A 26,713-nucleotide genomic window follows, 5' to 3' on the forward strand; every position below is an offset into this window, starting at 1 on the left:
AATTTGAGAGCCAGTTGTGGAGTTTTAAGCAAGATACAGCGCTCACAATTCTCTGTCATGTAAACAAGGCTCGTGTCCTGTTTTTGTTTACATAGGTTCAATATACCAGTAATAAATCTTTTTTTAGCTGATTAGTCTATCTCCTTATATCTTTTATTCATTTTAAGCATAAATGAATAGTTTCTAACGTTTAACACGTTCATTTTAAGTCTTAAACTTGAATTTTCACTCCAACATTCAAAATATATAAGCAAACGTTTTGTTTACATTACTAAAAATTATAAGCTCTGAAACTCAGTAAATGACACTCAAATTTTGGTCGCTTATTAAAAATGCCTAACTAAAGCATTGTAAACATAAAAATTAGAAAAATCATTTCTGACCCAAATCGTGACCATGCCCCTTTAATAATTTTTGGTCTTAAAATAATGTGTAGGCAAGTGTCTTATAGGGAACTGGACACGATTTCAAATGAAAATTCTATTTTTGATTTCTATATATGTATAAAATAGATTACTTTTGTATTTTGAATGATTCATCAAAATTTGAATGTTAGAAGTCATTTTACAAGCGATATACAGAGGAAAGAAGTTGTTGTTATGTAAACAAAGCTCAAGTCTTATATAAGTTTGTTTACAAATACTGTAAAGTAAAGAAATTGCCGTTTCTCTATCAAATTAACTTGCGGAAACAAGATAGACTGATTCAATGGGTTCATAAATAATTTCATTATATAAATAGTGCCTGTTTGGGATCGAGGGTAACAGTTGTTATCCTCCCAAACAGGCACTATTTGTTTTATTATACTGAATGTCTTAATTTTAGAGAATTTTTTACTGCTTTCATATCGAAAAGACGGGAATTCTACGGCGAACTGTACGGGCATAATTTACGCGCATGTAACAATTCGTTGTGTTACCCGTTGCTAAGTGTGTTGCTAACGCTGAGGGTAATAGAACTGATTATCAACTGCCTCTTAACCAATCAGAATTCAGTATTTAACATGAGAGTATAAAAATACAATTTAACAAACAGCAAATCTAATTAAAATTAGATGGTAGATCCGTTCGCTTACTCGCTACACAAACTGTAGCGAGTAAGCGAGCGGATCTAACATCATATCTTAATTAGATTGACAAACAGCAACATTAGATAGAAACTTATACCAATACAACAAATATGTGAACATTAATGGGACTCGAGTTTTGTTTACAAAACAAAGAATTCTACCCTCTGTAACTCGCTTGTAACTCGATACTTGAGTTTTAAAATTTGTCAAAGCATTGAAAACATCTATATTAACAATTCTAAAGATAAAAATTGAAAACAATAAATTTGAAAATTTTGAGCTCAAATCGTGTCCAAGTTCCTTTAAGTGCCTAACGGCAGCTACGCCACTGAAAAGGGTTATCGATGTGTCCGGTTACAGTGCATGCGCGGATGTTGAGGGGGGGGGGGGGGCTTCCCCATAAACATTTTATCAAATTAAAATAGTAAATTTGCCGAAAAATAGGCCACAGACCCCCCCCCCCCCTTGCACACAATTACACACTTATCCCTCGAACCCCCCTCCCCTCCAAAAATTGTTTTGATCTGCGAATCTGCGGATACAGTGTGAAATAGAACAATTTTAACAAGAGCTTGGACTTGGGTTAGGTGTGTCATATTGCAATGTGACAATTAAAGGGTTCGGGCCATTCAGCCATGGCTCTTTGAAATAAACAAGATTTTGAGCCAAGACTACGCAATCTGTGTATATATTACTTAAAACTAGCGTCATATTTAACTTGTTTTGACGCAAGAATTTTTTTTTACACCCAACCGAAAGTCCAAGGTCTTGTTAAAAATGTTCTAGAACTCTAGTTCATCTGTTCATGCAAGATCTACTTTTATCCAATTCTTTAATAAAACGTTCACCTGATAAAGATTTGAAACGTGTCAGGGCCACGGATGCGCATGAAACACTTGACAGATGAAAACATACAGAAACCGAAAACGCACATGGGTGTTATGAAGAGTTAATAATCGTTGAGCATCATGTTTAAGAATCTGAAGAAGAAGTTGGAGCAAGGCGTTGCGCAATCGCCGCTCCGTGGAGCACTGAACGCTGTCACAAAGGTGTGTTTTGCGGCGTAAATACCTGCCTGGTTTCTTGTTCCTTCTTACCTGTTCCCGTCCAAATCATGTTTTAGAAATATCGTTGCATATATTTGTGCTACTGTTTGTTCGAAAGTCCTGTTCTGCCGATGGTGAATGTATTGTCAGGGTTTTAACCCGAATTTCCTGGGAAGGAAGTTCTTTTGTCGTATCTTATGAGTCAATGTGTATAGTCTGCCCCAGTTTACCGTTCCCGTAACTTTTCGACGTTTTTTTGATTAAAAGATCCAAGATTTTTTCATTGAACATTGAAATGTCTTCTACATTTACTTACTATGGAGATTAACAAGAGCAGAAAGAAACTCCTTTACGGAGATCTATAATAGAAAATGTTTACAGCTTTGATTCATTCGGAAGTACTCAGAACACCTTGCACAGTTTTTCAATGTTATCATCCAGGTAATTTTTATTTCTGCTACAATGCAAAATCTCCATAGACTTTTTATTTTCAGCTGTGTATTGAAACCTAATAAGTTAAAGGGGCTTTTCAAAGGGGAAATTATTTCATATTATTGAATGAACATCGTTTAAATCCTGAAGTATGTTCAATCATAAGCTGCTCTAAGCGGTGCTCCTGGTTCAACTGTAACTGGCATCAATAAATTATATGATTGCTGAATTTGCATGCGTAACAAAAGAAAGTCTCAACTTAGACTTGAACCCAGAGCCACTGTCATACTTTGCCACTGCATCTAGTTACTAAGCTGATGAGACCAAATATATTGACTGACAGGCATATTTTCATAAACATATGAACAGACCCGAAGATTGTCCTTGCTCTAGAAGCCTTCTATTGTCATAGTGGGATATGGACTTGCTTATGGAAGTTCATCCCTATTTAATGTCATATCAGAATTGTATCTGTATCAGTGACTTACTACGAACAACCAATATATCAGATATGAGAGAAGTGTGTCAGCAAAGTATCATTGTGCAAATTGTATATGGTGTAACAGATGTTCAACTTCAGCAGTGAACATTTTAAGCACTGGAAAAAGTTTTCTGATCTGATAAATGATAATGGTAATGATAATGTAATGTCTGTTTTCAGTCTAATGAAGAGGTGTCAGCCAGTCCTGGTGAGCCTCTGGCAGAAAGCACACCCAAGAAAGTGACCAATGAAAACCAGAGTTTTAATGCCACTAGTGACCAAGGGGCAGTGGAGGGGGGACCAGCCGTGGGACAGCTGGTGGATATTCCACTCCAGGAGGAAAGTCCCAACACAACCAATGACGTAAGTCCACATACAATCAACACAATTTATACAACCAATGACGTAAGTCCACATATAATCAACACCTTCTATACAACCAATGACAAAAGAGATACATCTGAAGAGTAGAGAGGCTGTAATGAAAAAACAGATGAAAAAATCAAAATTACTGAAGACACTTGAGTTTTTATTACCAAATTTGATTAATATGAGGGTATGATTAAGTTTTCTGTTTTAATAATCTCAGATATCCACATATGTTGGCAATTATTTGAAATAGTTCTAAAATAGCCACTTCAATATTGGGTAATTCACCTCTTAACTTCAAAATTATGGAAAGCCTCGTTCTATAATCTCTGCATGTTTTGTTGTAGTTCTCCTCGGCCCTGTCTCAGCTCCCTGGAGACGAGACGCCCCGGGCCGGTGGTCGATCTCGAGCTTCCTCCATCAGCTCGGTGACCAGCGATTCTTTCTTCACCAACTCAAGCTTTGGCCCTCAGCATCACTATGTGCTGCCATCAGACATAGAGAGTGAGGTGGAGGAACAGACCAACAGTCTGGAGGCGTACAGCAAGGACGACCTGTATCAGCTGGTCCGCAAGTATGAACGACGCTCCATCCGCTACAAGTCCAAGTTTATGGAGGTAAGCTAAATCTTTTACAGGAAACTCTTAGATTTCATTGATTTTAGTAGATTGTCAATGATATGATTTAACTTGATTGTAGTATTTGATGTAACAATATGTCAATTTAAAGCCTTGCATTTTGTGTTGTTTTGCAGGTTGCTAACATTTATAAAGAGGTTGTAGCTGAAAGAGATAAACTTAAGGTAGGTATACTGTAATTGAATTCATACACTCTAAGGTAATTTTTACCATTTCAAAGAAGAGGAACCCAGCCCCTATAATGTAAATGTATTTTGACTGGACAATCCTGAATATTTATGTTGCCAGAGTAACTGTAAACGTATCATATTAAGCATGTACGGCATTTGGTGGAAATTTTCCAGGTAGTTAGCATAGCGGTAAATTAGCATATTTCTATATGCACCTATTCTTATACACATTTGCATGGCATTTAATGATGCACTTGATTTGGCGGAAGCTGCTTTTTGCCAAAACCACCGAAAACAATACACAGCCAAATGTAAAACATTTACAGTATTTATCAAAGAAGTTATTTTATATATTTTTTGATTTTCAGAACACGTTGACACAGACACAGGATCGAGCATTCCGACGGATCTCGGAGCTTAAGGAGCAGATACAACTTGATCAGCTGGCCAAGAAAGACCTAGAGGAGAACTACAGGTTGATGCTGGAAGAGAAGGATGAACACCTCAAAGTGTTCAGGACTCAGGTCAGAACATGAACACCTCAAAGTGTATAGGGTTCGGAACATGAACACCTCAAAGTGTTTAGAGATAAGAACATGAACACTTGAATGTGTAAAGAGGTCAGAACATAACAGATCAAATTTATTGATGAACACGTCACGTTGATCAATGTGTTTAAGACTTTGAATGTGTGTCATACTGAACACCTTTAAGTGTTCAAGGTTCAGATCAGAAGAGAATCATTTTATGATGAAAATTGATTTTATGATGCTCAAAACAAAATGTTTAGACCTTAGGTTTGCACAAATAAAAGCTATGAATATTCAAGTTAATGAATGAAAAAGATTTTATCGGTATTCTTCTTTTAATGATATGTACATGGATATTTATCTAATCTAATATAGTGACTAGATCAAGGAAATTTAAATATCTGTAGGTGAGACTATTGAAAGAGGGAAAGGAAATTCCAGCAGAACTGGAGGAAAAGTTGAAGGGTAAAAAGTCCCCCCAGAAGGCCCCAGTAGCGGAGGCCCAGACAGGGAGCAGTAAGAAAGAGGAGGGTGATGTACAGCAGCTCACTGAGAAGGTTTGTATGTCAGGGTTAGGAGGGTTTCATCCTGCCATATGAACGTAGCACTTTTTTCTCGCAGCAACAAATTTTCTTAAATTTACATATAAAAAATTGGATTATCATAGATTTTGCCCCCCCCCCCCTCCCACTTTTTTGGGAGTATGTAAAAAAATTGGAATGAAAATAAGGAAATGAAGAGTGAAATTGAAGTTATAGATAAACACTCTTGGGGGTCAAATGTAAAAGGTGATTCATAAAGATTATAAATGCAAAGAAATGCATATTTGTTTGTTTTTTTAATAAAAAATTTTGTTTAAAATTACATCTTTAGAAGAAAAGTGATCTATTGTTAGTTAAATTTTGATAAGACAAAATATTGTCTGAAAATTTTGAATCCATATTTGTTTCTACCTAAAGGTTAAGAGACTGGAGGGGTTATTGAGTCGCTGTAAAGAAACGATTCGCAGCAACAAGGAGAAGAATAGTCAACTAGAGGAGGAGAATGCCAAACTGACCAGTGAAATCAAAGAACTCACTAAACTAAAGGTACACCATGTGGTAATGTCAGTTGAAGACTGACAATTGTAAATGTTTTACTCAGAAAGATGATTCTTTAGGTTTATAAACTGAAGGTACCGGTAATTGTTTGAAAAAATTGGGTGGGAATTGTTTTTTCAGTTGTATGTACTTTGCAGTCAAGGGTTAATATAACTATTATCATAAAAAGGCTTGGGCATTGTGAGTTAAAATGAAATATTGCTTTCTTATGATAAGTCTTTCTGAACATTAAATACCGTATTTTTCGGGGCATAGGCCGGTATTTTTTCCCTCCGATGAGCGAGCCCCGGCCTATCCCCCGGGATCGGCTATTCTTAGACTCAAAGTTAAAAAATTTAACAGTAAAATATAAAATCCACTGTTTATCCGTTGTACTGTTGTAGCAATTTATTATGAGGGTTGTTTTTTTTTCATCCGTTTGAACTATTGTTCGATAGTTGTCCCGTTGATAATTTTTGTAATGACATCGTGAGTAATAAAATGTACAGTACTGTGCAAGGTATTTCTTTACAATCCCAATCAAAAGAATTTTTTTCCCACGTTCGTGTATGAACCCTGGAAACTATTATTGCGTAGTAAAAAAGAAAACGAAACCGGGTAGAATGTAATATGACGGAATTTTGGTGAATTCTTCATGTCTGCGTTCGTAGGAATCACTGGTCTTGGGTGTAGAATAAATCAAATGCTATGCGTTTTTACAATTAATTTTCTGTTGGATGAAATAACGGTATTCTGGTGTCGTGTGTATATACAAAGGTGTGAAACCCGTGACTAAAACACAGCCTGGGGGCACGTAGCCTAGTGTACACCGTTACACTTCATTGCATTAACTGTGTTTTTAATATTACAACTTCTCTGCATAACGACAAGTCACTATTTAATTAATTAATGGAAAGAACACAAATTAAATATTTTATGTTTGGTATTTCGTTTTCTCATTCATAGCGATTACGGGGGATAACTCTATTTGAATATGAAACCACGTGTTGAGCTAATGGACGCCATACCCCGTATTTTCAAGTAGCTTTCAAAGTATAACTTGATTAAATAAGATTTAGCATTAAGGTATTAATGAAATATAAAAGGTTTGGTAAAATATTATACTTAGTTCTACCAGACAGAACTACGGAGGTTGGTGCTGCAATAAAATTTACACTATGTAAAATTACGATACACAACGATACATCGACGAATACGGAAGAGACCAAACAGCCACAAAACACAGATTAATTTTTGAAAATTGCTTGAAATATATATGTTAAGCAAATTTAATAACTTTAATTACTCTTTTGACTTTCTACATCAATATTCTGAAAGTATATACTTAATACGGTGACTTTCTTAACCAGCGGTCATACTTTCACTATAGTAATCATCGATTGAAAATCGGCTAATCCCCCAATTAGGCTAGTCTAAGGATTTTTCTTGAATTTTGTCTAAAAATTAGCAATTCGGCCTATGCCCCACATCGACATATGCCCCGAAAAATACGGTAGTTTATTCATAAATCTGGTAGTGCATGATTAAGTGTGTGCATTTAAAAAGACAAAGGATCTTCCAATACAGTAAAAACTGAATTAGATATTGCTTGCTTACTCAGGGATCAGGCAGTCCTGACCAGTTATCCAAACTACAGAACCAGATCCGACAGGCCAGGGAGGTGATACAGCAGCTGGAGGCGGACAAAGAGCTCGCTATAGCCGAGGTCAAACGTCAAGTGCACGAGGAAATTCAGGCTAAAGACGAGGAGGTGGCCAAAGTCAGAGAACAGGTCAAGGTCAAAGAGGGAGAGGTTGTTCAGGCACAGCAGCAGGTGGGGCAGCTACAGTCAGAGAACCAGGCCCTGGTGGAGAGGAATGAGAAACTGGAGAAAGCAGGTAAGGGAGAGAGAGAAAGAGAGAGAGAGAGAGAGAGAGAGAGAGAGAGAGAGAGAGAGAGAAATTAAGTAAGTAGAGGTAAAAGCAAACATTCTGTTTTTTTGAAATATGTAGCTTTGTTATTTTGAAAGGAAAATTAAGGAAGTTTCTTTCTTCATATTTAATAGCTAGAGAAAAACTTGAAAAATCAAGGGAGATTGTTAAGAAACTGAAAGAAGACAAACAGAAACTACAATCTGAGATGGAAGACCGAATCCATGAAGTTGAAGCCAAGAGTCAGGAGCGGATCCAGGAAGTGGAGAGGGTGATGGAGGAAGAGAAGGAGAGCCTGGTACAGGAGCTGTCTAAGGCCAAGGCAGCCGCTGTCAGCTGTATGCAGGTATAAAACACTGTCAGCTGTATGCAGGTATAAAACACTGTCACATGTATGCAGGTATAAAACACTGTTACCTGTATGTAGGTATAAAACACTCACATTTATGCAGGTAAAATACACTGTCACTTGCATATGCATGCAGATGAAAATATTGTCACCTGTATTCAGGTATGATATAATGATACATGTAAGTGTATATTATTGATAATATCATTATAAGCACAGTACTAGTGGCACTTGATTTGTTTGGGAAAAATTGATTGTTTAATAAATTAGCCTGCATTTGATTTTATGTAAATTTGTATCTCATGAACTTATGCATATCATGTTTATCTTGTTCATGAAAAGGCGATATATGTAGCTCTAAGAATAATATTCAAAGACGTTTATGTACTGATGAACTGAACTGCATGTATTTTAGGAGGAGACAGAGAAGAACCTGGCTAACAGAGTGCAGGCCTCTATGGAGGAGAGGGACCAGTACTGGCAGCAGATACTCCAGGAGAAAGAGAGTCACCACACAGAACTCTTACAGACCAAGGCAAGGGGACTTTATTATGGTATCCTCAGCATGGAATGACTGAGGCAGAGTTATAAAGTTAAAAATTATATCAGACTGTTCTATTGATTCATTGATTCATCAGTGTTTGACTTGGTGAATCCAAACTGCTCTACTGGCTCAGTTATGTGCGCTCATGTAATACTTTGCATAACTAATATATTGACTGATTGATGTGTGAAGTTTGTTTGGATTCTTAATCTTAACTGTTGAAGTCTATGAATCTGAACTGTTTTACCGACTCAGTGATGTCTGTTTGTTAAACTCTATAAATTGTTGTTGACAGGAGGCGGAGCATGCTCAGTCACTGAGACAGATGGAGGAGGACATGGCCCGGAAGCTGTCTGAACAGGAACAGGAAATGAGGCTAGCCATGGAGGAGAGGGACCTACAGAAAATGGCTACCCTCTCCCAGCAGGACTCACTTAGGGACCATCTCCAAACTCAAGTGGACACTCTCTCTGCTGTGAGTATCTAGATTTTGCAGTTATTCATTTCTGTTGATGATTGGGATCTGATATCTAAGAATCCTCCCTTTTTTATACTTGAATAACTCACTTTATTTGTATAAATATTGTGTTAAGTATATATTTAAACTAGATATCAGCAATAATGTGAAAATTTGGAAAATGGAATATTAATAATGATAATTCAAAAGTGCTGCATTATTTTTGATCTTCAACATTTTTTTTTATTCTTCTTAGATGTCTACAGCAGGGTATTTAATTCACCTTTATTGATATCAAATTTTTATCCAGGACAAATCAAGACTAGAAGCAGAGTTGGCAGAAGCTCAAAAGCAAGCATCAAATCTAAGGGAGGAAATGGATGACAGGATCCAGAGGATCCAAGAGGATGCAGCTCAGCAGATTCAGGACTTGGAGAACAAGCACAGAGCAGAGCTAGAGGAGGCCCTTGGAGAGAAGGAGAGGGTGTGGCAGGAGACTCTACAGTCCGTGAGAGAAACTCACAGCGTCCAGATGTCCGAGCTCACTCGCAAGCAGGAAGATGCCATGCAGGGAACAAGCTCGGAGCTCGAGAGCTACCACAAAGAACAAATCAAGTCCATGAAATCCAACTACGAGCAGCTTTTGCAGGAGCGAGCCCACCAAGTGGAGGACCTACATGTGTCATTACATCAGATGAAAGAGGAGAAAGAAGGAATGGAGAGGGAATTGTCTGAACGGAGAGAGGAAGTCGAACAAATGAGGAAGGAAATAGATGCCATGTTAACAGAGAGCGGTGCAGCTCAGACCGAGAAAGAGGCCAAGATAGAGGAACTTATAGCAGAGGTGGAGACATTGACGAAGAATTTGGAACAGTTGGGGCATGAGAAGAAAGAATTAGAGGAAGACATAGTGAAAATGATAGAGCAGAGAGAGAAGCAGGAGCAGAGTTATAGAGACAGGATCTCAGAGCTCACTCGGGAGAATAGTGACACAATGGCTGCCATCTCAGCCTCGTCTGATGAGAGCATGAAGGCTTTAACCAACCAGGTGGAGGAGAAAAACAAAGAGATTACAGAATTGATGGAGACATTGAGGAAGGCTGAAGAAAAAGTTGCAGAGCTGGACAAACAGTGTGAGAAAGTGGAAAACAAGCTGTCACAGTCTCAGAAAGAAAAAGAGTTCATGGAGGAAAAGATCTCAAGTTTTGAGGCATCTTTGTCTGAGTCCCTGAAACTGAATGAAGACTTGAACCAGAAAGTGAAGGAGACTCAGGAGATGTTCAGCTCCAGTCAACAGCATCTGCAACAGGAGAAATCCAGTCTGGACCAGAAGATCACGTCTCTGCAGGAGGTGGTGGAAGAGGGAGAGCAGAGGGTCACAGAAATGGAGCAGGTCATCATCCAGAAGGAAGAGGAGATCCAGGCCCTGAAGAGAGTAATGGAAGACAATGCAGTGTACATCAAGGAGATGGAAGGAAAAGTGAAGGAGATAGAGACAGAGAAGAATGAACTGTCGGAAATTCTTGGGAGTAAGGAGGAAGAAATAGCTAAGGAGAAAGAGAAGTTTGAAAGACTGAGAGGGGAAGCAAAGGGCCGGTTGAAGGATTTGAAGGATAGTCTAGATGAAAGTGGACAGAAGTATCTGGACTTGGAATCAGAGAGGAAGAACTTGGTCGAAAAACATCAGCTGGAACTACAGGAAATTCAACAGAAACTAGAGGATGAAAAGTCCAACAGCCAGAAGATGGAGGAAAGTGTCAAATCTCAGTTTGAGGAGATGAAGACAAAGCACAAAGAACAAGTGAACCAAGTGAGAGAGGAACTCCAAGAAAAGCTGAAGCAGAGAGAGATGGAGTTTGAAGAGAAGTTAACAGAACTAACAAAACAGAAAGAACTGAATGCTGAAGACCTTATGAAGAACTTTGAGACAAGAAAAGTGCAGGAGATTGAACAGATTGGTGAGAATCATCAGAGAGAACTCAGAAGCCCTGTGGAAGACTGGGAGAGCAAACTCCAGAGGGAGAAGGAGGATTTTGATAAAGAAAGGCGGCAGCTGATCGCGAGTCACCAGGAGGAGTGTGCTAGACTGAGTGGGGACAGACAGAGGGAGATGGCCGAGGTCCAAACAAGTCTGGAGCAGAGGATCACTGAGAAGGAATCAGCCATTGATCAACTCAACTCAGACCTGAAGTCTGCCCAAGAGAGCAAGGAAGCTTCATTGAGAGAGTTGACAGAAAGCCGAGCACAGTTTGAGGACTCCACCAACAAAACCATTGAAACCCTGAACATGAAATTACAAGAAGCTGAAGATAGATTAAAGGAGATGTCCGAAAAGATAAACCAACTAGAAACTGAGAGGGACAGCCTTGTTGAGAGTAATACTTTGTCAGTTTCACAGTACCAAGAGGAGATAAAATTGCTGAGAGAATCTGAACAAGAAAAAAAACAGAGTTTGGCTGCTTTAGAAGAACAGATAAAGGAGCTCAATCAACAACTGTACACAGTATCAGAGAAACATGAAAAGGAGTTGTCTGAGAAAGAAGAGGTGGTGAAGGGGCTGAGAGAGGAAATAAACCAATTGAACAACACTAACAGGTCTATGGAGGAGATGCTTAAAGAACTCAATGAAACGTCTCAAGCCAGAGGGGAGAATGTACAGGAAAAGGAGAATCAAGTTAAGGAGTTGGAGAAAAAACTGACAGAGAGAGAACAGGAATTGAGTCAGAAGTTAGGGGAGGTTCAACAGGAATGTGATAAAAAAGTGGAGGAAATTCAGACTGAGAAGGTCAAATGTGAGGAAGAGCTCCAGAAGAGGATCACAGAAATGTCTGAGAATGACTCAGAACTGCAGGCCAACCTAACACAACTAAACAGCAAGGTCAGCCAAACAGAGGAAAAACTGCATGACTGTATTCAGCAGTACGAGTCTCAGATAGAGGAATACAAGACTAAACTTGAGCAGCAAGTGGAGCGTGGAAAGCAAGAGGTTCAGAAAGTGGAGGAGCAGTGGAAGAGCAAGCTACAGGAGCTGAAGCAGAAGTACATGGCCAAGTTAAAGGAGTTCCAGAAGGAGAGTCAAGACAAGGTCAGCTCAATGTCACAGGAGTCTGGTGAAGTCAAGGTCAGGCTGAGTGACCTTGAGAAACAGCTGGCTCAGGAGAGGTCGGACAAGGAGGCCATGTCAGAGGAACTGACCCACGCCAACACTAAACTACTGCAGCTAGAGGAGACGTCGGGGGAGTCCAAGATGGCCGTCATAGACCTGGAGAAGAAGATTCAGGAAATGGAGAGAGAACTGGGAGACAGGGACCAGAGGATACAGCAGTCTCAGGAGCAGATCAAGGAATGTGAATCCATCATATCCCAAAAGGAGACAGAAATTGGGGAGTTAAGATTAAGTGTTGAAGAGAAGGATAAAGTGATTAGTAAAAAAGAAGAGAGAATTGAGCAACTGAATGAGAGAGTGAGTGAGTTGGAGGGTTTGGTGAGGAATGGTGAAGAGTTAGGTGGGGAGTTGAAGAAAGAACTGTCAGATGTCAGTAATCAAGTCACTCAGCTACACTCACAGTGTGAACAGCTACAGAGTGAGAAGTCGGTGCTGGTCACCGACCTGGAAGGCCGAGATAGTACGTTGAGCGAGCTACAAACTAAGTTAACCGAGGCTGAGGCCGAGAAAACCAAACTCTGTGAGGAGTACGAGTCTAGGCTGTGTGCCGTCCAGAACTACAAGGAGCAGTTGATCGAGTCCGAGCGAGCTGTGGTACAGAATGAGTTTGAACTCAAAACTGGTGAACTCAAGGGTGAGATTGAGAAATTGATGACTGAAAATAGTGATTTAAAAACTGAGGTAGAGAAGTATGTAACAGAAATTAGTGAATTAAAAAGTGATTTAGAGAAATTAGTGACTGAAAATAGTGATTTAAAGAATTCTAATGTGCAGTTGTCTGATGCAGACACTAAGCGTGTGGATGAGCTATTTAATCTTAGTGAACAATTAGTGAATGTGAAGAAAGAGAAAGAAGCAATGAGTGAACAGTTTAAACAAGAAATGTCAGAACTTCAAAACAAACATTCCATGGAGTTAGAAAACTTGTCTTCCAAACTGGAGTCTGAAAATACAGCTAAGGTAGCAGAATACAAGAAGAAGGCTGAAACGTATATAGCCAACATGAAGAAACAGATACAGGAGGAAAAGGAAACATTGAAAGGTGAGCATGAAGCATTGAAAGAACAGCATAATGCTTTGAATGTGCAGCATGAAGCATTGCAAGAGGAGCATGAAGCATTAAAATCAAAGCAAGAAGAAATGAACTCTCTTGTAGTGGAAAAAGGGAGCATTGATGAACAATTAAGGGCAGAGCAGAAAAAGTGTGTGGAGTTAGAAGGACAGATGTCAGAGCTAAAATCAGAGATCCAAAGGTTATCAGAAGAGAGGGAGAATATAATCACACAGTTTGAAAAAGAGAAAACCCATTTGTTAACACTAAATGAACAAGAGATAAAGAACAGGGAATCGGTGATAGCAGAACATGTTCAGAAAATGGCAGAGGTTCAGGGGAGTGAGAGTGCTCTGAAGAACAAGTTTGACGAGGCTGTCAGCAAAGAAGGAGAAATGGTTAAAACAGTGGAGAAATTAAGACAGGAGAATGCTACCTTATGTGAAAGTCTATCTCAACTAAACAAGGAACACTCTGAGGAAATAGACACTCTGAGGTCAGAAAATGAGAAAGCTAAGACAGCATTACAGAAGCTGGAGAAAGAATTCCAGAATTATAAAGCAAGCATCGATGAGCAAACAGAATCTTCCACATCTGGTCACCAGGAGGAGCTCCAGAAGATGAAGGTACACTACGAAGAGATGCTGGAAGACAGAGAGAACGAGCACACCTCCAAAATCAAACAGCTGGTCAAAGAGTTCAACCAGAAGATGGCCGAGAAAGACAGAGAGTTCGAGACAACATTCTCTGAGGCCCTCAGTAAGTTCATTTAGGTCATTTATACAAGAGTTATGGTACATCAACCCTTCTGTGTCTAAAACTTTGCTTTAAAAAGGATGAATTATTAAAAAAGAAATTGTTGTTCAAATGCACACAATATCAGCATACTCCATGGAGCAAAGTTTGACAGAAGTTCTCCCTTTTGATTTGACAAATATGTACTAATGAAGTAACAGTCATTAATACCTGTGAGAATTATTTCTCCTATCAGAAGGGCATGTAACCTTAAATATAACTGTTGTATCTCCACATTAAGAGGGGTTGATGTAAAGTACACTTAATTAAAACTATGAGTGTATTATTTTATATTTACACAAGACAATATTTTCTATCAAGTATTTTTAACCTGAAGGATGTAAGGAAAATTTAATGTATTTCTTGTGTATGGCTACAAGTGGCCAACAGTTTGTAAATTTTCCTATAAACTTTTTGATAAATTTTATTGTTATTTTTTTTTTCTCTGATCTCTCACAGACAAATCTCAGACAGGGGAGAGTCGGCTATTATCAGAACACAAACAGATCGTGGAGGAACTGAACCGTGACCTTCAGGAGCGTGATGACAGAATTGACGAGGTCACGCTGGAGTATGAAGCCAAACTGAAGGTTACTTTCTGTTTATGAAATGATTTGATTGATTGATGTTGCTGTGAACAATCAAGCTAGATTTTGCAGATAAAACCACAAACATCTAATTGTACATGTACGTTTTGTATCAATATTTCAAGTAAAAATCATGTTCTGATTTAACTTTTAAATTTTGATTAAACTTTAATTTTGACTTTTAAAATTTTAATTATAAAGAGAACTAGGCCAGGATCGGTCAGGGTTAGAATACTGTAAATTCCTAATTAAACATGAGGGATTAATATCCGCGTAAAATCGCAAGAAGCCTGTCTCACGAATTTTAAAATCTTGCTTTTAATTTTTGAGAATATGTAAACTACATGAAACTATGATAAATTTTTGGCATATGCTAAATTATGTTCTCGCGATTTGATGGAAAACCGTTGAATCGCAGAATTAAGTACTCGCGTAAAATCAGGAATCTACAGTAAAGATGTGGCATCCTTTTGATGTAATCTTAAGTGAATGATGATGATTGTGCATTTTAGGAACAAAAAGAGGACCTCTCCTCCAAGATTTCCCAATTACAGCAGGATCTAACGGCAGCCAAACAACAACACCAGATGGAGCTGTATGAAATGGAAGAGAGGCTGAAACAGGTCCAGCAGAGGGCGGTCCAGCAACAGGAAGTGGTTCACAAACAGGAAGTGAGTGCCCTGACTCAGGAGTGGAATACAGAGAGAAAGGTATTTTATTACTGTTCAGCTATAAATTTTGTATCATATTGTTTTATGAAAAGATATGCGTCCTATACAAAAAAATTGTGTTATTTGTTACCACCCAGCTTTAATCCATTAGATGAATTTAAAATTGAGTTATATTTTTTGGGGCATCCCATTAATGTAATAGTGCAGAAAATAAAACAGTTTCATGAATACTTAATGCAAAGTAGGAACTAGAAACAAGTTCTATGGAGACGAGTTGTTACATAACAAATGACTTTAAAAAACCCCAGCCATGTGCAAAGTCATTGACAGACAAATTGACAGACAAATTAAAGCAATAAAATCTGTATCTCTGTATTTTTGTCAAAAATGAAAAAGATCTTTTAAATATTTTATTTGGTAACCAGAAGGTTATTCATTGTATTGAAATAAGAAGTTTGTAATCTAACAGTTGGTTTGAGGGTACATTAAGTTTAAATATTTTATTACTTTAAGATAAAACACAAGTTTTTGTTATGTTGCAAATCACGAAGAAATTACTACTTTTACCTTATTTGTTTTCTATTCCTGATAGTCATTCTGATTTACGAGTAGATTTTCTCTGTTGAATATTTTGCACCGCAATATTTTTGTAAATAGAAACAAATGAGTTTTATTTTGTCCTTTTTTTCCCCACAATGTGACAAGTTTTGAGTTTTAACTGCTTTCATTGTGGTCACAACAGGCACCCCTGCTGCATGCCAGTGGACCAAGTGTTATTGAACCGCAGGTAGAGTTGATTTGCACTGTTATCAATCTCCTTTCTATTTTATTTTTGCTTTGTTTTATCTGGTGAATGGTGACCTATTAACCCTAATGTGAGCTGCTAACAAAATCTGAACGACATCCATACTAACAATGTATTTATTCTTACTAATAGTTATAGTATATATAATCTTATTTACTAACCATGTACTTCATGCATTTATTCTCATTACAGTAGTTAATATCATTAACTACAATTTTGTCATCTCTGTATATAGTACAACTAATTTTTAAAAAGTAATCTATTTAGATTTAATTTAAGAAGACATTTTAAATCTCTCTCTCTCTTTCTCTCTCTGTCTCTCTCTCTCTCTCTTTCTCTCTCTCTCTGTCTCTCTCTCTCTCTCTCTCTCTCTCTCTCTCTTTCTCTCTCTCTCTGTCTCTCTCTCTCTCTCTCTCTCTCTCTTGTCTCTCTGTCTGTCTGTCTGTCTCTCTCTCTGTCTCTCTCTGTTTCTGTCTGTCTCTGTCTCTCTCTCTGTCTCTTTCTCTGTTTCTGTCTGTCTCTCTCTCTCTCTGTCTCTCTCTCTGTTTCTGTCTGTCTCTCTCTCTCTCTGTCTCTCTCTCTCTGTCTCTCTCTCTGTTTCTGTCTGTCTGTCTGTCTCTCTCTCTGTCTCTCTCTCTGTTTCTGTCTGTCTGTCTGTCTCTCTCTCTGTCTCTCTCTGTTTCTGTCTGTCTCTGTCTCTCTCTCTGTCTCTTTCTCTGTTTCTGTCTGTCTGTCTCTCTCTGTCTCTCTCTCTGTTTCTGTCTGTCTCTCTCTCTGTCTTTCTCTGTTTCTGTCTGTCTCTCTCTCTCTGTCTCTCTCTCTGTTTCTGTCTGTCTCTCTCTCTCTGTCTCTCTCTCTGTTTCTGTCTGTCTCTCTCTCTCTCTCTCTGTTTCTGTCTGTCTCTCTATCTCTCTGTCTCTCTCTCTGTTTCTGTCTCTGTCTCTGTCTCTCTCTCTCTCTCTGAGCTTAATGTTTGATATGAAAAGCTTACACTTGCAGTATACTTGTGGATTTATTGACACACATATTTATGCTACTCTTAATGATGTTCGAGGTGTGCTCTAAAGTCTGAAGTGTAAAATATGTGTGCTTACAAATGAACAGGTTTAATTTCTTATCTTGGCAATCGCTTTCTGATTTTCTAATACCGGTACACATGTATCTTCCTTTGCACAGATGCTAGCTTTTCTGATTATATAATGTGGATATTAATTTGTATGTTTGTTATTACATTTAATTATGAAGTATTGTATGCATAAACAGTTCATAATTCACCTATTCTATCAATTCTAGTAAGCTGTAACATATACTTAGGACAGTTTTAACTATAATATGAAATTGCTCCTGAAAAATTTATTTATTATAAAACGATAAATCCTCTTACAATGAGATCATATTAAGGTGGTATGGGACACTTCCATGTTGTGACGTATTGTTTATCGAAATAAACAATAAAATGAAGTATATAAGTGGTTTCTTTCCCGATATTGTCACCTAACAGCGTAGCGCAGTAGGTTAGAGGGTTTTCTACAAATCTGTAAGTCATGAGTTCGAATCCCGCTCGGGGTTTTACAATTTTTACCTCTCCAAATATTTTTAAAAGCTATTTTTTTGGTTAAATATTGTAAAATTTGAAAATTCTACACCGGTGAAAGTATTTCAATTATAATGTACTTTAATCTACATTAATATCGACAGATGTCCCATAACACCTTTTAAAATCTCAAACTGTTCAATTCCTTCTGTGTGTTGACATGACAAAGGTTATCCAGCTACCAACTTGGTAATGCATGTTTGACTTTGATGCAAGATGTAATTACAGTAAAACATGGTTATAGAAAACACGCTTATAATGAATTGACGCTTTCAGCGAAGTGAATTTCATTCCCCAAGTCTCTATTTCATGTTGTAAACTTGACGGATATAACGAATTACGCTTACAGCGAAGTAAAATCGCCCGTCCCTGGGACTTCGTTATAAGCATGTTTTACTGAAGTAACCTTAATTTTTTTTATTAAAGTCACAGTGACATTAAACTTCTGTGACATTTTCCACTTTTACTGGACCATGTGACTTTTTCCTTTATTATATCATTCTCTGGCTTGGGTTCATTAAAATAAAATAGAACATAATTTTGTTATCATTCTCAATTTTTCATTATACATGTATATAACTTTTGTGAAAGTGAGACTGAGATGAAAAGTGAACTAGTTGAAGGTTTTTTTTGCCCTAAAGTGGGCTTAGTCAGCTATCTTTTACTTGGTACTTCTATGGAGAGTATATATACCTCAGAGTGAAATCATTGTTGTACCAGTTCTAATAGATTCAGAGTTACAGCTCTTTATGCAAGACTGTGTGAAACAGATATCTTTTTGAAAAAGATAACAAAAGTTGTGTATGAACAATGTCTGGTGTTCAGCTGTGTTCTATAACTGTTGAATTCTCATCATTGGCCTGCCACTGTTGTAGGAGCTGCTCCACCATAACCAGCTAGCAATCAATGCGCTACAGAGTGGATCAGGCAGTGCAACAGTGCTACAGAAGCAGGTGATGCAGCTCACACAGCAGCTACAGCAGCTCAAAGAGCAACACAGGTCAGCAACATCCTGTAACATTAATTGGAACATTCTGCTGCAGATCTTATCAATTTAGGAGCACAAAAGTTGCTTCTTGATGATATCAGATCCTGAGCAATCATCAGTTAAATATCTTGAAATTGTGTGTTCATATCACAAAATTTGGCTGTAAGACCCCAGTTCATCTCTTTTGTGGTTTTACAGACTGGAGCTGGCACAGGTCCAGGGTAATATGGAGATGAAACTCAACCAGGTGCCTCTACAGCCCAGGAGGAAGCATGTGAACTTTGACCCCAATGATCCCAACATGGAGTCGGAGTTTGAGAATCTGGAGCTAGATAATATGGATCTCAGGGTAAGGGTTGTTATGTCATTGGAAGGTCTGTAAAGTGTAATGCCAGCCTTCTTGACTAGAGGTACAAAGCTCCATGATTAACATTTTTATCTTGATTTCAGTAAAATACACTTATATCGAAGTGCCAGGGACAAGTGATTTTGTTTTGTAATAAACATAATTTGTTATATCTGTTTATAGCTTCACAATATGTTTAAAACTGTGGGGAATGAAAATCACTTTACTATAAGCATGTTTTACTGTATGTAGAATTTTAAGTTAAAGAATGTTTTTATACCCCCACAAACGAAGTTTAGGGGGGTATATTGGTTTCACCCTGTCAGTCTGTACGTCTGTCCGTCTGTCCGTAGACGCAACTTTGTCCTCCCCCTATAGAATTTTTTATTACTGCATGGAACAGTTTGAAAATTTGTACATATGTTGAACACCATCTGAAGATGTGCACCTGCAATTTTTTTTAAGATCAGACAAGAATTAATGATTTTATGACAGTTTTCATTTTCCTTATTCTATATATTGTACACTAATGTTGAAAAGTAAGGGAGGTAATCCTTACAGATTTTATTAATTAATTAATAGTATTAAAATATAAAATATATTTATATAAATACATCCAGATGGAGGTTTTTTGTCTTTATGCCTTAATTAATAAAAAAAATTATTCTTTATAAGTATTCTATCAACTGACAATGCAAAGTTTTTGTTTGTCAATGATAAATTCTTAGGAGCTAATAAGAACATCAAAGACAAGTGTGGCTGAATTCATTTGTCCCAAGGGAGCCATTATCTGAGCCATGGTTCAGATGGAGCATGTGTTTAGGGGAAATTGATAATCTGTAAAGTGGGTGATGGTTTTGGGGCCATTTTAAAACTGTTTCATATAAACCAAAAGTTCTATCATTATAAGGAAATAAATAATATCATTATTAATAAAGAAGTTAAACTATTTTAAGAGGTTGTTTAAATTTATTTGTCAAGGAAATTGATGAAGTGACCCTATTGGGCATTAATTTAAATGAAATTCAAAATTACTGATATGATTGTAGTGTTTTGGCAATTTTGAAATTGTTTGTAATATTAAAATTTTCTTTTTTTACATATTTTTACATAGTATGGTAATTATGGTAATGTTTTGGGAGTTTATTAAATTTAACAAGCTCATCAAAGAAAATCATAGTCCTATGGGATCAATTTTCTGATATGGAGTTCCATTGTGCCATAGGAGAAAGTGAGGAAAATTTGAAACAACTAATTGCATCTGTCAAGACTCTTATTAGAAAGATATTGAAAGTTTTATCAACAGAAGAGCATTGCTTGTTTACCAGTATTTCCATTTACTGCAAAGGGAGGGGTTATTGTCATTTTGTTGGTTTCTCTTTAAATCAATGAAATTTTTAAAAAATATATCATTAGATACATACATTTGTAAATGTATTACTGTTATAGATATGTATTTACAGTGAAATTCTGACAATTTTGATTTTAAATTTTCTTTAACTAATTTTTTTTTTTTTTACAATTCTAGAATAATTTTTTTTTGTATGTGTTCCAAACCTTTATTATTCAATTCAATAATTTGTCCCATTTGAAATTACCCTTGCGAGGGTATTAGTCCCATTAGGACAGTTCTAGTTTTTATTGGCTTCGCAAAATATAAAAGGTATAATAGTGTGCACTTTTATGAATTTTTTTTTATTTATTGAAATCAAATTTGGAAAATTGATGGGATGTAGGTCATGATGACTCTGAGAAAGTTTCTGCTTGATGTGTAAAACCAGGGTTCTCCACATCTTAATTATTCTATTCATGACATTGTCCTATTTTTTATGAACAATAAGTTACAAAGAGAAAAATGCTTCAAGTAGATTGTTACAATAATTTGTGCCTTGATAAGTTCTATTTCAAGTGTATCTGTACAACAGAAGAATCTGATGAGTTTATGTAAGACTATTTTGGGATTCAGTTTGATATTTATGTACATTGATATGTTCTCACTGATAGGCTCAAGTTGCTCAACTGAATGGTCAGCTAGCTCAGACTCGAATCAGGGAAAAAGAGCTTCATCAACAGGTAAGCCAAAAGGTGTTGATATCTGCCTGATTTTGTATCTTGATATCTGGCTGATTTTGTATCTTGATATCTGCCTATTTCTAAGAAATCATTCCATAACAGAAAGCATGTTTTATTACAATCTTTGATAAGATATATCTTGTTTTGATTGTTTGGAAATGTTTCCAATCTTTTAATTCGGAAAATACATGTATTTGTAGCAGAGAAGTACTCATATGGGCCTATAAACATAACTAGTATTTAGTTTCAGTGTTCATTTCCTTTCTGTTAGCATTGAAAATCTGTTACATTCCCATTTCAAATTACAGTAAATATGGGCTTTGAATGGATTATTTATATCTTAGTTTACTTTAATTTTTAAATTTGTGAAATACAAAGTATATACGGTCTTTTACAGCTGGATGTTGCTAAGGGAGGTAACTCCCACTGGAGCCATGATGGACCCCCCAGTCCAGGCTACCACACGGATGGTACCCCCGCTGGACCCCTCCTGAATGAGGCCACTCAGCTAGAGGTAAAAGTTAATTGATTAATGTCAAGGGTAACTTACAAATCTATGATTACATTAATTTTTTATAAAAAGCATAAATTGAACTATGTTTACAGTGTTAACACTGTACCTAATACCTAATACATAATCTACATATCACACTCTCCTTCCATTTCTGAAGATGTTTTTGTATTATGATTGAAAACTTCTTTTGTATCCTGTCTTTTCAGTATCTGAAAAACATTCTGTTCCAATACATGACGGGGAAGCAAACGAAGGTAAATCTATAGTCATACATTTATCTCACTTTCCAGTAAATCTATTGTCATACACGTATCTCACTTTCCTTGTAAATTTTGTGTCTTGTTGGATTTCCACTGGTTTATCTACCTATCCTTTAGTCTCTCCGATAATCCCAGTGATATTTTAAACCTGAAAAAATTGAACAAGTTCCAGGATTACATTACTATAAATCTGTTATGTTTTCAGACCTTGTCCCGTGTCATTGCCACCATTGTTCACTTCTCAGACGAACAGACCAAGAGAATCATATCGTATGAAGACGCCAAAAACACGGTACGTACCGAAGACATGGTTTGGACATCATTTACACCCTCTGTAAACTGAATACTAATATAAATGCTGATGTTTCAAGTCAAATGTTCATATCGTGTGAAGACGCCAAAAACTCAGCACGTACTGAAGGCATGGTTTGTAAATCAAGGACACCCTCTGTACACTAAATAATCATATTATACATGATAAGATGACAAGGTTTTCTAACACCCCCTCCTTTTCGGCTCTCCTTCCAGTATTCAGTATAAACACGAACAATCTATTGTACTGTATAATGATACATATATATTTTCACTACATTTTTTTTACCCTAGGCTTCTACATTTGCAAATGGTCTTGCCAGACAATGGAATGTATGATAAATACTCTTTCTGGTAAAAAGAGTAATTTAAAACTTGTTTTGAATTCATCCAGTCTTAAAATTAGACTGCTCACATTTTTACATATTGGAACTAAAGGGGCGAAATTAAATGGGGCAAATATTCCCTTTCTTAAATTCGCCCTCAAAGAATGAGAGTAATAATGGCAGAAATAAAAAGGGGGCAAATATTTGCCTGTATTCAGTACCCTGCAGAAAAATTTTCATATAAACTATAACAGTCTTCATACATCACCTATACAGAATCAGCACATGTTGACATTGAGTCGTTTGGTGTTTGATTGGACAATGATGTACAATTGGTACAACTACTTGTGCATGTCCCGGTGTAATGTCGCATGTTTCTAACTAACCCCCATGTTTCCCTTCAATCCACAGGTCTAACCTTTCCGCACTGAGTGAGTTGGTTTGTTTTATTTATCCTTCCCGCATTTTCTTCTCACAATCCAGAATTTCTGTAAATTTACCATGATAGGTAGAAATATGTGTTTGTTTGGATCTGTGAAAACGTAGGTGTTGTGGTTTCTTCTTTTTTTAAAGGGATCCCTTGAAATTGAAAAATTAATTAATTACGGTATTTTAAAATGATACATTTGCACAATTAAGGTAATAAAGGCCAAAAGTTCACACGTCTACCAGAGAGCCATTTGGCTTGGTAAATGTTAAAAGTTTTAATATGACTGGTAATTGATACCTTGCAGGAAAATGGAATGACAATTGCAGAAATATTTTTTCTATTTGGTTATCATCATTGCAATTGTCTGACATGTGATTGTAGTATTGACTAAGTGTAAAGTTGTTGAGTTTAGAAGTGTTATAATACACGTTACATATCTCTAGATGTTCAATGTTTGACATCAACAAAAACTTACAGTGGTCAAAATAAAAAGGCCAAATATTGAGACCTTAATTTTTTAAACATCAGCCAAAAATTTTTGAACACATAATATACATGTACATTAGTTTTTCTGTACAGTGGATTATATAGCTGATTTTTTTTGCTGTCAAAGCGATTTGAAATGTCTATGCAAGCAGTAATATAAGTGTAATATGGCAAATGTTGTCTTTTTGCTCAAAACTAAAGTTATAATGAAAATCTATATATACAGGTGTGTGCCCTATTGTATTAAAAACAATGAAGTTCAAACATTTATAAACAGTAATAAGTGCTTTTAACGGAATGCAAAGGGCATATAATTTGGATTTGTGACATTGATTTGGAGCAATAAAACTGAATTTGCTGTAAGGGTGAATTTGTTACAAGCATGATTGCTGTTACTGCATATTACTTAAACATCATTAAATGTTTGGAAAATGGCACTTCTTTTGTTTCTATTTCCAACTTTATATTTGTCTTCAACTTTGAGAGAGAAAAAATTCCCTATACTGAATTTTTTACTTCAAATTTTGATATTGATTTAGCTGGACTATAATGTGATGCTAGATGGATAGAGGTGATGGTTTTAGATAAAGGGGATTTTGGGAAGGTGGTTTGGAATTTTATTTGATTTCAGAATTTTTTTTCCTAAACCATAGTTGTATCTTATATGTACACTTTTGTTGGAAACTTAATTATCCTTTCAATACATTAAATTTTTTAATTGAAACATGCATTGATAAGAATGAGTCAAAAAGTTAGAGAAGTATGGTTGGAATTCGGACTTGTACTAGAAAGTGAAAAACGAATCGACTTCTGAGAAGGAATCCTAGTTAGGTTATATCCATTTTATAATCTTTTAATAAATATTTTTTATAAAAAACATTTGAATCTGATGGATTAATGCAACCTTACACCTTTTAGAGATATTTAGATGGTATAATGTACATGTATACCATGCAGACATCAAATTGTTTTAAAATATATAACTTTCACAGCACAAAGTTGGCAACCACTCACTGTACATGTAACCATCTTCATTAACTATAATATATTTGCAGGTAAAAATTACCTTACACTAAAAATATTTAACAGTGTTAAAATAAAGTCAAGTTGTCATTTCTTTTTCAGTGGCTTTCCTCCCCATGAAAATGACCTGTGCCAAAACAGTTGCATATCATAAGACATGTTAGACATTGTTGAAAGTGCAGGAAAGAAACTGATGCAGAGATCCTTGTGACAGAAGAGGACCAAGTTGGTTGATAAGGAAACAATTGAGTGTAGGATGGGATTCAGAGATGAGAGAAAAAGGCTTTGAATGAAATTTATGAGCTTCCTCAATAAGATTGTGTAGTCAGCATAGAAAAACATTCCAGAAGATTGATCTCTCTGCTGGTGAAATTAAAATTGGCTTGTTGGAAGCTAGGTGTCAGTAAGACATCAATTAACCAGGCATTGGATTGGTGTAACTTGATCATTATCATTATTAATTAAAATCAAACCTCGCTTTAAAAAACAAAACCAAATTTTTGGGGAATGTTTGGCATTTTGTAAAGCTAACTGTTAGTTTAATTTTACAAATGGCTACCAATAAATCTCTTCTGTGATTGGTCAGATTGTATTTAATGACAATAAATGTCAAAGGTCAATGTTTCAATTCAAATGTTCTGTTTTGGGGAAAGATAAAAATGTTAAACTTGAATGCCTGTGATAAGAAAATGAGAACTGCAGTTGGAGACTTGTGAAATTATTTAATATATTGCTTGTGTTTATGATATAACAACTATTCTGTGTTCACTTTTTCAAAGTTTAAAGGTTGTTTCTTCTGTGGTGCTTAGTGTATTCGACAAATATTTCTAATATGGTCATTTACAATTTTTAAAAAATCCAATCTTTGGATTGTTTGAAGGCAAACTGTATACAAGATGGAGCAAATGTTGTCTTACAGTGTGTACAATATGTAAAATGGGACCAATGGAGATTAAAAGCATTCACAGAATGAGTGAAAGTTATTGCATTTACAATTGAGCAATAAAATTGATACATATACGTGTATAAACCAAAATAGTGTCAATGAATTGTTGAATGAAGCTTGTTTATTTTACTCTCATTTTTGTTACAAAAATGATTTTATTTACCATATTATATGTGACTATTGTTTTATATTGAACCAAATTACATTAATTTATTTATGTTAAGGGCAGAGATTTAATCCTGGGATTTTTCAATATATTCTTGATCTTGTTAAGTTTTTTAGCCAAGTGTAATTTCAGCCTTTAATGGAGGAGTGACCGAGATTCTAAAGACAGCAACAAAAAGGAGGAGAAAAGTAAAGGTCAAATTTATAACTGTTACAAATGTTTTCATTGGGCTTTGTGCAATTTTACAATTTTCCTTCTGTTTTAAAAAATTTATAATTAAACTGTCAGCAGAGGAGAAATCAACAGATCAGATAAAATACCCCATTGTAATAACATTGCCTTTGTTTGCTACAATCAAGAGTGCAATGTTTTTCTGCATATGGAATACGATCCTAAATAAACATGTTACGTTTTAAATGTTATATAAATTCCATTAAGATTACTGTAAATTCCTTATATTACGCGAGTACTTAATTCCGCGATCTGGTGGTTTCGGATCAAATCGCGAGAATATAAAATCGTGAACACGGAATTTCCATCCTTATTTCTTATAGTTTTGAACTCTTAGAAAATAATAGCGAGGTTTTAAAATCCGCGAAGGGTGCTTCTCGCGATTTTACGCGGATATTAATTCCTCGCGGTTAATTAGGAATCTACAGTATTTCTTGGTTCTTGTTAACCCAATAAGTATGATTGACTAGCTAGTTTTCTTTGCTATCCTACAGCCACTGTATATTTTGTTTAAATATTATTATCTATCTATATTACTGTTATAATTTCCAATCAATAAAGCTATTGGAAATTACAACTGTCTTTTGTTTTTATTAAGGTACAATAATTACATGTATATAAAAACGGCAATAATCACTGAGATTTAAACCAGTGCTCAAAATAAAGAATGTATACTTGCATTTTAACCCTTAAAATGTTCTGCTATTGTATGCATGTAAGTTTCAATTTTCATACCATTTATAAGATTAACTATAACAACTTTCTCTATGGGACCATGAGTGAGTATGAATGTTTACTAGTATATTCAGGTCATTAACTTAATAATTATTTAATTATATTATAAATTT

General features: G+C 36.1%; 1 protein-coding gene across 1 annotated transcript; it reads left to right on the forward strand.

The window, feature by feature from the left end:
- Positions 1-1,923: 1,923 nt before the first annotated feature.
- LOC128162876 (golgin subfamily A member 4-like) lies at positions 1,924-26,442 on the forward strand. Its single transcript, XM_052826293.1, has 22 exons — positions 1,924-2,118; positions 3,209-3,391; positions 3,745-4,014; positions 4,152-4,199; positions 4,574-4,729; positions 5,143-5,292; positions 5,695-5,823; positions 7,436-7,712; positions 7,880-8,091; positions 8,510-8,629; positions 8,934-9,113; positions 9,406-14,071; positions 14,567-14,697; positions 15,207-15,404; positions 16,108-16,152; positions 18,640-18,764; positions 18,951-19,101; positions 21,103-21,171; positions 21,569-21,685; positions 21,892-21,939; positions 22,151-22,237; positions 24,625-26,442. The coding sequence occupies exons 1-22, from the start codon at positions 2,038-2,040 to the stop codon at positions 24,640-24,642; spliced, it is 7,461 nt and encodes a 2,486-aa protein (XP_052682253.1). The 5' UTR covers positions 1,924-2,037; the 3' UTR covers positions 24,643-26,442.
- The last annotated feature ends 271 nt before the right edge of the window (positions 26,443-26,713 follow it).

This window comes from Crassostrea angulata, chromosome 9, assembly GCF_025612915.1.
Source record: "Crassostrea angulata isolate pt1a10 chromosome 9, ASM2561291v2, whole genome shotgun sequence".
In the NCBI taxonomy this organism is placed as follows: Eukaryota; Metazoa; Mollusca; class Bivalvia; order Ostreida; family Ostreidae; genus Magallana; species Magallana angulata.